Source organism: Oryx dammah, unplaced genomic scaffold, assembly GCF_014754425.2.
Source record: "Oryx dammah isolate SB20612 unplaced genomic scaffold, SCBI_Odam_1.1 HiC_scaffold_5, whole genome shotgun sequence".
NCBI classification, from domain to species: Eukaryota; Metazoa; Chordata; class Mammalia; order Artiodactyla; family Bovidae; genus Oryx; species Oryx dammah.
This window is the reverse complement of record NW_024070189.1, coordinates 70,471,176-70,483,503: the sequence shown is the minus strand read 5'-3', so window position 1 is coordinate 70,483,503 and position 12,328 is coordinate 70,471,176. Positions and strand designations below refer to the sequence as shown.

The 12,328-nt window shown below is 55.9% G+C and overlaps 1 protein-coding gene across 1 annotated transcript in view; it reads right to left on the bottom strand.

Annotated features, from left to right (window-relative positions):
* Positions 1-12,328, bottom strand: part of COL23A1 (collagen type XXIII alpha 1 chain) — a 386,765-nt gene that overhangs the window by 6,752 nt on the left and 367,685 nt on the right. Inside the window, exons 11-24 of the mRNA XM_040241597.1 lie at positions 11,630-11,665; positions 11,196-11,222; positions 9,493-9,546; positions 8,471-8,515; positions 7,019-7,096; positions 4,930-4,983; positions 4,277-4,321; positions 3,361-3,450; positions 2,533-2,595; positions 2,183-2,239; positions 1,891-1,917; positions 900-962; positions 762-815; positions 556-582 (exon numbers count right to left, since the gene is read on the bottom strand). Of these exons, the coding sequence (XP_040097531.1) occupies positions 556-582; positions 762-815; positions 900-962; positions 1,891-1,917; positions 2,183-2,239; positions 2,533-2,595; positions 3,361-3,450; positions 4,277-4,321; positions 4,930-4,983; positions 7,019-7,096; positions 8,471-8,515; positions 9,493-9,546; positions 11,196-11,222; positions 11,630-11,665 (720 nt within the window). The remainder of the gene's footprint in view (positions 1-555; positions 583-761; positions 816-899; positions 963-1,890; positions 1,918-2,182; positions 2,240-2,532; positions 2,596-3,360; positions 3,451-4,276; positions 4,322-4,929; positions 4,984-7,018; positions 7,097-8,470; positions 8,516-9,492; positions 9,547-11,195; positions 11,223-11,629; positions 11,666-12,328) is intronic.

Genomic DNA, 12,328 nt, shown 5'->3' with positions numbered 1-12,328 from the left:
ATGAGTCAGTTTAAACCAGTTTAACTTGTGTTTCCCATCTCTTGCAACCAAAAGATACCTGATCCAATCAACATTGGATTAATACTTCTCCTCTCCTTCCTGCAGTACTGCCATAGCTGAAGCCTTATCATCTCTCACCAGGATATTGCAACATGCTCTTCCTACCTCCCTACTCCAATGGATCCACTCTCCATCCTCGATCATCCTCCATCCGTCATCTGTCCAGCTATCATCCATCCATCCAGCATCCATCATTTGCTTATATCCATCACTCATTTACGTACCATCCACCCATCCTTCCTGTACCCATCCCTCCACCCACCCATCCTCCATACTCTATCCATCATCCACCATCCACTCAACCGCCCATCTGTCATCAAGAAAGCACCTACTCTGGGCTATGTGTTGGATTTGCACTGTGGACAGGGGTGGAACCAGCCAGTTGTGCTCCTAGCCATGGGGAATGGGGACACATCCAGGCCATCCAGAGGGGAGCACGAGGGCAAAACTTACAAACGGGAGAGAGCCAGCCACAGTGGATGGTGAGCTACTTACATCTAGTCCTGGCTCCCCGGGTCTGCCCTGAGAAGAGACAAAGAGATGTGAGGAGGCTGAGAAGGAGGCGTTGGGAACACAATTCACAGCCCTGTGAATTATCCACAGAACCTGGACTCTGGCCCCAGAGACCAGTGAAGCGCAGGGGTTGAGCCCCCAGGACTGAGTGATACCATAGTTGAGGGACATTAAAGGAAGGTGTTTACCTTCTCTCCTTTGGTTCCTGGCAGCCCAATAAGGCCTGGTGGGCCAGCTGGCCCCTGGATGGAAAAGGAATGTATCAAGAGTCATGACAATTACAGAAATTAGTCCCTCTAAGGATGAACAAGGCTCATGACACTCACAGGCAGGCCGCTGGGTCCTCTCTCACCCGACGAGCCCTTCTCTCCCTTTGCTCCATCCAAGCCCTGGAAGCAAAGGGGAGATAGCAGTTAAGGGGGTCAGACAGATGGCAGAACAGGAAAGCCTGGGGTCTGACTGGGAACCGAGGTGTGCGGGGCAGAGGGACAGACTCCAGGCTCTGACAGGCCCAGCCCTGGCTTCCTTCTTGTGCAAATATCAGAATGTAGGTGTGCATGTTTTATCCTTTCTTACACATGGGCTTTTTCAGTAATCCTGGAAGGTGGGTTATAGTCACACCCATTTCACAGATGAGGAAGCAGAGAGGGGTAGGTACAGGCCCACTTGCACAGCCAGGAAGTGGCAGGGCTGAGCAGCCACTGGGTTTCTGAGTCCCCGTCTTGGACCTCATCCCTGACAGCAGCTGCTTATTCTAAACATGATCTGGGGAGGCCTCGGAATAAAACAGAACCAGAAGCCGCACATCTGCTCAAGCTACATGCTCGGCCCCACTCAGCTCTGGGATTCCAAGACTCTGAGGCCCCGCTTGGCCTCTGAGCTGGGGATGCGGAGATGTGGTCTCCCCCAGGGTAAACGAGGGAGATGCAGTGAGGCCAGCTGGCCTCCCTGGGCGAGGGGACACGGGCAGACCACACTCAGTTTTAATTGGAGAGCACAGGACATGACGTTATGTAATATACACCAAAGCCAGGACTTTGTATCCCGGCTGTGGGCAGTTGAGAGACAGATGTGTGCTTGAGGGGTGAAGAGGGGAGGGGGCAAAGAACGGAGAGGCTGATTGTGGGCCCGGGAGCACCAGCTCTGAGGACACTGGCAGGGGCTTGGGAATGGCCAGGCCATGGGAAGACGCAGGGCTGGTCCGGGGCCGAGTGTGGGGCCCTCACTTTGCCTACAAGCAGGAATTTGGGGACCCAACCAGGCTGTGAGCCTGCAGCAAGTAGGGGCCGGGGTTCCCATCCATGCTTCAGAACTCACCTTGGGACCCTGCATCCCCTGAAGGCCCTGGAGGAGGAGGAGAAAGCCCCAGATTAGGAAGGCCATGAGGCTGGGTCCAGACCTCCCGGCTAGGCCCTCTTGCAGCGGCCGCGAGGCTTCCAGGCCATTCCCTGGCCCTGTGGCCCTGAAGTCTGTGGCCTCCCAAGCCCAGACCTGGGCTCTGCTCGGCTTGTCTGACATGTCTCCTCCCCGCTGGGCTACCCTGTTGTCCTCTGGGCCTAAGCCCGCCACCCTCTCCACATCCCAGCTGCTTCAAGCCAAACTTTCTTACCATGGGGCCTGGGGGACCAGGAGGGCCTGGGGGCCCTGGTTCTGCTATGATCTGGGCCTAGGAAGGGTCAGAGGTGGATTAGTTGCCCATTGCCCCACCACTGTTCACTTACCCACACCTGAGCTCATCAGACATTGGAGGAGCACTCCCTGGGTGCTGGGCACTGCGCTCCACACTGCCCCCAAGAGGCACTGCTGGGTGGGAGGCCCAGGGCTGGCCTTTGGGTTCAAAGATGGGCCTGAGGCTCCCGCTCCCCCACTGCCCTGAGCTTGGTACAGGCCAGTGGCCCTGTGTCCCAAGGCTCAGGGCCCCAGCCAGCCCCAGGCAGACACCGTCAGCACTGCCCTTACCAGGCTCTCCTGTAGCTTGTCAGATGCCGACTCTCCCTTCTCTCCCTTGGGGCCGTTGGCACCCTGCGGGACAGGATGGCCCTGAGCCCTTTCCATCACCAAAATTGCCACCCACGGGGCTCAGCACCTCCCCTTCCTTCCTCCGTCAAGCGGTGCAACTTCAGTAGCTTTCCCTAAATCAGTGGGTGTTCAGAGAGCGTCTTAACAGCAGTATAAGTTGTTTCCTGTGGGGCAGCCAGGGACTCTAGGAGCAAAGACCTGGGGTTCAAATCCTGGCACCAGCTCTCTAGCCGCGTGAGCCTCGTGGATGGACAATGGATGTGACGTGGTGGGAGCTCTTCGCCTCTGGCCACGTGTGACAGAAGCAATGGTGAAAGCGACGATGACAGGGGGTCCCTATTCTCAGCCCTGCCCATGTGTCCCTTTGCGGGAGGGGCAGGTTATCACTCCCATTTTAGAGCTGAGGAAACTGAGGCCCAGGGAGGTTAGGTCACGTGTGCTGGGTTTCAGAGTCAGTGAGATGGAGCAGGATGCAAATGGGCCGTCAGAGCTCCCCGTCTAGTCATCTGCCATTAGGCGGGGCCTCCTTATTTCACCTTAAGGAGGCCTCTCGATGTAAGTGGTGGGTCTGTTTCCCGGGGAGGAAGTGGGGGCTCAGAGTCAGGGCATCCCAGTGCTTCCCTTCAAAGGCCCAGTGGGCTGGGGCTGAGACTGGGCTGAGACTAGGACCGCAGAGTCCCAGCCCCTGGCAGCCACTGTGGGGGGCCCACATTTACCTTGGGACCCTCACATGGGGTAAGTAGCAGGGGGGCTTACCCAGCCACCTACCGGGAGGCCTGACAAGCCCATCTCTCCTGCTTCCCCTTTGGGTCCTGTTGGTCCGGCTTCTCCTGGGTCTCCTTTCTGTCCTTTGGGACCCTGAAAACCACAGAACAAGATACAGTAGGCACTTTCCCTCCCCCCATGCAGAGCTTATTCTAAGCCAGGCCAGACCCTCCCTTCTTCCTTGTGGGTCTTCTGCTCCAGACCAAGTGATGAATGAACGGAGCGGCCTGGCTGGCAACACAGAAGGGGCAGTCCCCGCCTGTCTGACTGCCAGCAGGGCTGCAGGGTGGGGCAGGGGGCAGGGCAAGTGGGCATGAGTAGCTACTGAGGGGGTGCATATGGGGTCAGGGCCAACCCTGTGCTCACATCTCAGGAGCCAATGGTGAGAGCCCCCAACCCCATATACAACCGACCATCCCTCGGTCACCCAACCAGCTGCTGCTGTCCTTCATTCAGCTGATTGTATAACGTCCACTCTGTGTCACACACTAGGGACCCAGTGCCAAAGGTACAGCCACGAACGTTAAGTGACACCCGTGGACACCGTCGTGTCCACGCAGGATCATACACATGCGTGTATACTTACACTAACATTAATAACGACAGTCAGATGACTTTGCTTTTACATGTCAGGCACTACTCTCGAATGTGTTCTGCGGGTCGTTATTCAACCCTCAGCCTTTCACCGTTTTCAGGAACTGAGGGACTGAGGAACCCAGGCTGCCAGAAAGCCAGTAGCTTGCCTGAGGTCTATGGGCAGAACCGAGATTTGTACACAGGCTCCAGAGCAAATGTTCTGTTTTCTAGAACTCTGTATGCACGCGTGCAGATACACACACACAGACACACACAGACACACACACTCAGCCTGACACAGCATCAGGCACAGCATCACCAAGGAAATGAAAAGCCTAGAGACCTTCTCTCCGTCGATTCCAGGAGCACCAGGCAATCCGAGTTCGCCCTGGAAGGGAATAGACAGCAAGGTGGGGGTTATGGTGCCCCGGCCCCTGGCAGGGATTTGTGGCCAGGCTGCCCCCTCTGACCAGCACGCTGGCCCTGGGTTGGGTCCCTGAGGTTGGACCTTCGGGAAGAAGCTCACTGCGTGCCTAGCACAGTGCCAGGCACAAGCCACCCCTCCTCCATTTCCTCAGCCCCTGTGGGCAGGTGCGGCTGTGGCTGTGGTAGGTGGGAGCTGAGGGTCCACAGAGCCCAGGGATGACGGCTGGGACCAGATCCTCCCTGATTTTAAAGTCTTGGGCTCCTTCTCCTGAGCCAAGGGGGCAGGTGTGAACAATACACACAGGCCATAGGAACGGCTCTGTAATCTACAGGACTTTGTAACATCACGAGGGGCCTATTTATGGATTATATGTGTGAATGAGGCATCGCAGGGAGAAGCCAGGGCCAGGAAGAAGGCACCCTGCTTGGTTATGAAGGAGCAGCGCCACTTCCTCTGAGCCTTAGAGGCCAGGCCAAGGTGCTGGCAGAGAGGCAGAGGCAGAGAGGAGACCCTGGAGGTGGCCCTGGAGACAGAGACCCGGGGGACCACACAGTTACGTCTGCACTGACCTTGGCTCCGGGGATCCCTGGTGGCCCTGGGGGCCCCTGTGGCCCAGGAGGACCCTGTGTGTGAAAGTCAAGGGGTCAGTATTTAGGTGGGGTCTCCCCATCACTGCCCACCCACCTCTCCATCTTGAGGCTGTAGACCACCTATAGTCAGGTCAGGCCTGTGTCTTGGGGGAGGCCTGGCAGATGGCACCAGGTATCGGGTGAGACAGCACAGTGTCTATCCCTCTGCCCTCAGTATACGTTTCATCACAATACACTTCTGCTCAATCCCATGACAGCTCTGCCCTGCCTCTAGAAGCAAACGTAAAACCAACCCCTGCTGGCACTCAAAGCCAGCCCCAAACCGTTTCCCCGCAAAGGCCCAGCACTGTGCTCTCTGCCTCTCCTGTGACCTCTGGTGCTGTCCACTGCTCCCGGGCATCCCTTGGTTTCTTGAGGAGGGGACAGTATATTGACTCCTGAGCTTCCGTCCCTGCCCAGGCTTCCCTCAGGCCACCTGCCCCCCACCCCAGCTCAGGCCCCTTCACAAAGGCTGCTGTCACTCAGCCCCCAGTCCAGCAAGCCCCAGGCCTCTTCCCTTCACCTCCTCTCACCTGGCTGCCCCCTCCTTTTTAAAAATTGAGGCATAGTTGATATACAATATTATATATGACATACAATATTATATAATATTATAATCACTATAATATAGTGCTTCAAATCACTGTCCAAGGTTATACTCATTTATAGTTATTATAAAATATTGGTTATATTCCCTGTGTTGTTCAATATATCCTCGTAGCTTATTTTATACATAATAGCTTGTATCTCTTCACCCCTTCCCCCTATCATCCCTTCCCCCTTCCCCCTCCCCACTGGTCATCACTAGTTTGTTCTCCATATCTGTGCATCTGCTTTTTTTTGTTGTTGTTATGTTCACTAGTTTGTTGTATTTTTTTAGATTTCACATATAAGTGATATCATATAGTATTTGTCTTTGTCTGATTTATTTCACTTAGCACAATACTCTCCAAATCCATCCATACTGCTGCAAATGGCGTTTTAATGGCTGAGTAGTATTCCTCTGTGTGTGTGTGTGTGTGTGTATGGGTATACACATCTTTATCCATTCATCTGTTGATGGACACTAAGGTTGCTTCCATATCTTGCAACCTGCCCCTTCCTGTTGGTGCCTCCATTGAGACGCCCTGGTCTTATTCCTTTCTCCATTCCAGCCACCCTCCTCCAGATTCAGGCCCAGCACCTGCTTCTCTGGTGGCCTCTCTGCCTCCAGTGACCCCACCTTCCTCACCATTCCCCAGCTAGCCTGCCCCTCAGTATGTGTTTTTTGACTTCACCCCTCTGTGTCTGCCCAACGGATCCAGTCATCGTCCCCGCCTGGCATCCACAATCCACCTCCCCTCTTCTCTGCACCCACAGGGCTTCTCCTTGCAGCTCTGCAACCATGCACGGGCATAGCCCTGGGCCACGCCACGCCACACCACGCCACGCAGGCCTGGGGTGGGCACCGTTACCATCAGCTCGTGCTTCCCTGAGGCCTGTGGGAGACAACTGAAATCGAAGCTCAGGTGGGATTCGGTGCTGACACCCAGTCTTTGCGGACCACCTCTCCCCACCCCAGCTCCTCTCCTGGTACCTCTGAGCAGCTGGCCCCCAACCCTTCTCTCCAGCTGGTGATGGGTCCTGGGCTTGCCCTGCACTGGGACAGGGCTGAGGCTGCACAACTCCCGAGTCTCCTGGAGCAGGCCTTGCCACACTCTTCTTTCTCACCCAGTGGTTGTTAGGAGATCCAGCCTTCCAGCCTCTGGTTCCTAGAAAGGCCCCGAGAGGCCCTGCCTCTTGCTTCTGAATGCTGAGCTGCGCTTTTTGCCTCAGCCTCTGAGGAGCTCAGGGCCACATGGGCGCATTTACAGTACTCCACACAGTACTGATTTCCATATTAGGTACCTGGTGAAGTTACCTAATATGTGTTAAGTCTCTGTGTTAAGCTACCCCCCCCCAACCCCCCCGTCCCTTGTGTAAACAAGTGTGCAAAGTGAGTGGATATTCCCTCAGGAAAGGAACGCCAGGGGTCCACCAGGAACGCTACCTTAAGGGCATCCAAGATCCTGCCATCGTAGTCAATTACCACTGTGTCTCCTTGTTCACCCTTGAGGCCTGGGAGACCCTGAGGCAGGAAGAAGAGGAAGAATTTCAGGGAAGAGCATGGTGGGCATTTGTTTCACCCCGAGAACCTAGTAACAGGGGCTGTACACAGGCCTGTGAACTGTGGGCCAGCTCTCTCAGCTGGACCCCGGGGGGCCCCCAGCACGGTGTCTTCTCGAATTCTCTCAGGAGCTGGCACGCTGGCTCACTGAGTGAGCATTCTGGGGGCCAGGCAGGGGCGGTTACACCAGGGAGAGGGGAGACCTGGGGCCAGCTGAGGAAAACCCCTCCACCAGGTCTGGAGGAGGCTGTGATTCGCCTTCACTGAGGCTCGTCCTTGAGAGAAAATGGAGAGCCTGACTTTGATGTGAAGTTCTTCAGATTTTAAATGTTGGCCAACAAAAACACCCAAACCCTCCAAAACACTGTGCAGGCCAACTACAGACCTGCCAGCTGGAGGCTGCCCTCGCACCTCAGTTTCTTTACCTCGGGGAGAGACTGCATGCAGCAGGCGCTGGCACTCCCACTCACTCCTGGTTCTGAGTCCACACCCACCCACGCACATGTCCACACAGATGTGTCTGCACACGCACTTGTCGACACAGGCACACACGTGTGCTCCGCTGCTGGCCTCACCTTTCCCCTCGGAACCTCCCCTCCCCTCTGGACTTTTCTCTGCTAGAGCAGCAGGGAGTGTGAGCACTTTGGTCAGGCTTGCGGCTGGCCACACCGGAGGAGAGACCCGGCCAGGGCCTCATTTGCCAGCTGTCTCCACGGTCATGGCCTTTATGGAACTGGAAGGTGTACACTGAACTGCCACGCTCAGTGCTTAATCCAATTCCCCGGCCATCCACACCACCAGGCTGCCGGCTTAGACCTCTGTCTTGGAGGAGGGAGGCAGCCTGTGGGAGCGTGGCGGGGATGTGATTGCTTGAGATCACAGGGCCAAGAACGAGGTGTGCTGATAAGGGCTCATCACAAAAGATCTGGGACCAGTTGTGGTGTGCTCCAGCAACAGGGATGAAGTGTGAAGTGGGGCTGGGGGAAAGGCAAGGCATACGTCATGTAGGATAACGCCATCCGTGACATATTGAAGTCTATGTTGAATGTGCCAAGGAAAAGAGTTTAGGAGGGCAGACTCTTGCCTGGGGAGGAGGAGAAGAGGGAGGAGGATGGGACTCTCCTTTTCACATCCATTTTACCCAAAGCATGTATTAAGAATTAAAAAGCAAAAAAAAAAAAACCGAACCCACTAATGAAATATTAGTATTAAAAAGAAAAAGACTCCAAGTTCTTGGAGCCCCACTGCTCCTCTGGGGTATCTGGGGTCAGGGGCTTCAGAAGGAATGAGGTCCCTGGATCTCATTGGTGTGGCTGGGGTTGGGGGACTGCTTACCCGCTGCCCCGTGGCTCCATCAGTGCCTGGGTGGCCGGGCTCCCCCTGTGGAGACACATAGCTGCAACCAGGTGTGTATGGCTGAAGCCAAAAGTTCCCCTGCCCTCTCCAGTGGCCTCTTCCCCAAAAAGCACAGGGCCGAATGGATGTAACTGGCATCTCCCAAGTTGAGGGAGGAACTGTGGGACCTTCCTCTGACCCCTTGTTGTGTAGACAAGATGGGCCACTGAGGCCCAGGGGCCCAAGGCTACACGGTGAAGGCCTTGTCACTACTTGAGACCACCTGCCACCTAACTCCAGGCCAGCCTCTGATTGCCAGGGCCCAGACCTTTGGGCCAGGGACCTTCTGGACTCCCAGCTTAAAAGGGTAGAGTAGAGGTGAAACCAGCCACCCCCCCAGGATGGGCCTTCAGGAACCAGAGCAGCTCACATGATGTCACCTTGGGCCCCAGGGCTCTGTCTGTGCCATTCTCTACCTGCGGCCCCTTTGCTCCCTGACTAGCCCTGCAACAGAGGTGTCTGCTATGGAGCTTCCAGGCTCTGTGGGCTTCCAGAGGAGGTCCTGAGCCTGAGCGCACCCTGGGGTGGGGGTGGTGAGTTCAGTATAGCCCCCAGGACTCAGGCCCCAGGCCCCCTTCTGGCTTGGTCTTAATCCATGGTTGGAGAAGCTCGGGGCCTCAGTCAGGTTAGAGGAAGCCTGGCCAGGATTTGGTTGTTGTCTTACGGGGATAGGGACTAAGGAGCACAGCCAGTTCTCGGCTTGGGGGAAGGGTAGGGTGGGGCCACCTGAGATGGGAGCCAGAGGACTTGAGGGTGTAAGGGGAGCCCAGTGGCCTGGGGGATTTGCCAGGCCTGTTGGTGAGTGCGACCCTGGCCTTCCTGCTGGCCTCCCTCTGGCCTGCCCTGGTAATCAGCCCACACGTGCCTGTGATGTAAAAGGGTTGGGTAGGCGCTTCACCAGGCAGGTGGGAACTAGGGAGATGGGAGGCAGGGGGACCACTGGAGGAGGGATGTGTACCTACCTTGGGCCCTGGGGGTCCAGAGAGCCCTGGTTGGCCTGGTATCCCGTCATCCCCCTGAAGAAAGAACAGTGGAGGCTGCAGCCTTCAGACTTGGACACATTGGCTGGGTCCTCTGGCAGTCAGCTGGCCATCCCCTCTCTGTACTTCCTAGCACACCAGTCCACTCCTGATAGCAGCACTGATCACACTGGGTCAGGGCAGTGCTCCCTCCTCTCCTTGTCTCTCTACGGCAGGGGTGGGGTAAGACCCACTTCCGTCCCCTGTCCCCACTAGCCCAGAACACAGCTCAGTAGGTGTGTGCAAAAGGAATGGATTGGCTGAAGGAGAGGTAATTCATTCCCTCTGTGAACAAACATCTCTGAGCACCCTCTGTAGGCCAGGCAGACAAGATCCCTGCTCAGTGGGTCAGAGGAGACCAAGGGCCAGGAAATATCCAGATAAATTCACAGCCTCATGCTGGGCCCAGAAGAGAATATAAAGGAATGGTGGGATAGAGAGGGACTCAGGGAGAGTGTGGGCTTCAGTAGGTAGCTGGGGATGGCCCTTTGGAGGAGGGCACAGCTTTGCTGAGACCAGTATGAGGAGGAGGAGGCCCGGCCATGGGAAACAATGGGGGAAGATCAATCTGGGTCGGTGGTTCCCATACTGGAGGGCACGTTAGCACCACTGGGGGTTGCTTGAACAGAGCATGCCCACCTCTACCCTCTCTGTTGGGCCCCAAACACGTGGATCTAACGAGACCCAGTGATGCTGATAATACTGCTGGTCCAGGGATCACACTTTGAGAACCAGTTTGACGTGGGAACAAATGATCTGCCTGAGTAATTCTGTGTTTGATGTATTTCTCTAAGAATGAGTGAATGAATGAATGAATGTGATCCTGGCTTCTGAGACAGGTAAGAGAGCCACCCACAGTGAGGACTTGGGTTTGGTCCCGCTGTGCCCAGCCCCAGCTTTTATCTCCAGCCACCTCCCATATCCCTGCCAAGAAGGCCCTCCATAGCCACCCCCATCTTCTTCCCAGAAACACTGGGCTTACCCTAGTCAGAGCCACCTGGACACCAGCCTCCTCCTCCTCTGGTAGAAGTGGCTCTGATGACCTCCACCCAGCATAGCCCATAGACCCTGAGCTCCTCAGAGAGATTTGCGTGGGTGATGGGGCTGATAGTCCTGGACTCCAGTCTGACCCTGACCTGGTCCTTCCCAAGCTGAGTGATCCTGGGCAAGTCACTGCTCATGGGGGCTAGGATGCCCCCAGTCTCAGAAGGAAGTTGCGAGATTAGAGGGAGTGCATTGGAGGCCCACGGCTCCCAGAAGATGCTCACTAAAGACAGCTCCTTCCCCCCTCCTTTCTCTCCTGTCCAGTCCAGGGGCCCTGGCTCCTTCAGGGAGGACCATAGCCTGCCTTCCACCCTGGCAGGTGCTGCTTAAGGAAGGAAAAAAGAGAGCTGACAAGCTAACGGGTTTTATTATTCAATCCTCACAGCCTGCTGTGAAGGTAAGGCAGGAAAAGTCTATCATGACCTCATTTGACAGAGGAGTAAACTGAGGCCCAGAGAGGAGATGAAGTCACTTGTTCAAGGTTATAGAACTTGGTCTTCTAACCCTGCTGCTTTGGCTTCAGTGGGGGAGGAGGAGGAGAAAGGGGTGGGGTGAAGGAGCCCTCTATGTCCAGGCCTGAGACAGGAGTGAGAGGCACTCACCTTGGGCCCTGGGGGTCCACTTGGGCCCTGGAACAAGAGAAGAAGGGGTGTTAGACATCATCCCAGAGGCTGCACCTGGGCTGTCTTCCTTAACATCCTTGTTTTATAAAGGGTGACATCAAGTCCCAGAGGGTGGCAGGGCTGTCTCTGGAACCCAGCTGAGCCACGTGTTCGTATCTTGGACAGAAATCTGTATTAGATCCCAAGCCGTGATGAGTGGACTGCAGGCTCTCTCCCAGGGGTGTGGGGTTGTGAGAATTTTGCTGGGGTTGGGTCCTGGCCCGTTTGCCCCCACTGGTGGTGGGGGCAAGAGCCCAGGTATGCACACTGGGCTGCACTCCCAGTTCCGCTGTGGGTGTGCAGGGGAGAGGAGCTTCCGGGCCTCGAACCACGGTCCTGCCTCCCCAGGCCTCTGAAATGCCCTGGATACTGACCGTTGCACCATCTTGTCCAGCTTCTCCTTTGGGACCCTGAGGAGGCATAAGAGAAGAGCACTGAGGAGGGGTGGGGGGCGGTGTCACAGTTGCCTGAGCCTGTATCTCCTGCCAGACCCTGGGCTGGGGCTGCATGTACGTCCTCTCAGGCAAGTACATTTTTGTCCTCACCAAACCTCTGAAAAGTGGGTGTCACTGTCCTCACTTCACAGATGAGAAAGCTGAGGCTCAGGGAGTTATGTGCTCAGCACGACAGGGAATCGGTGAGCCAGTTGAGCAGTTGCCCTGATAGGGAACCCTGGAGGCAATCTAGGGGGCATGCCAGCTCTGCACTGGAGGAAGCACAGTCCAACCTGAGCCCCTGGGGGAGGAAAGGGGGCGGTGCAATGAGGTCTGACCCCGCTGTTTGGGTTAGGACTAAGGGGGCACAACAGTGGCCTCATACTAGGGAGAACGAGAGAGAGGGAGATGGAGAGAAAAGAGAGAGAGGGAGAAGAGGTTGGTAGAGAGCTGCAGAGACAGGGTCTCAGGGTCAGGACTGGGACTGAGATTATAACCAAGGTCAGAATCTATGTGTGGTTAGAGAGTGGGGTTGAGTTGGGTCAGAGTCTGTAGGTGTGAGTTGGGGTTTGGATAACAGTCTGAACTGGGGGTGTGGATCTGGATTTGGAAATGAATTTGGGGTCAGATTTGGGTTTG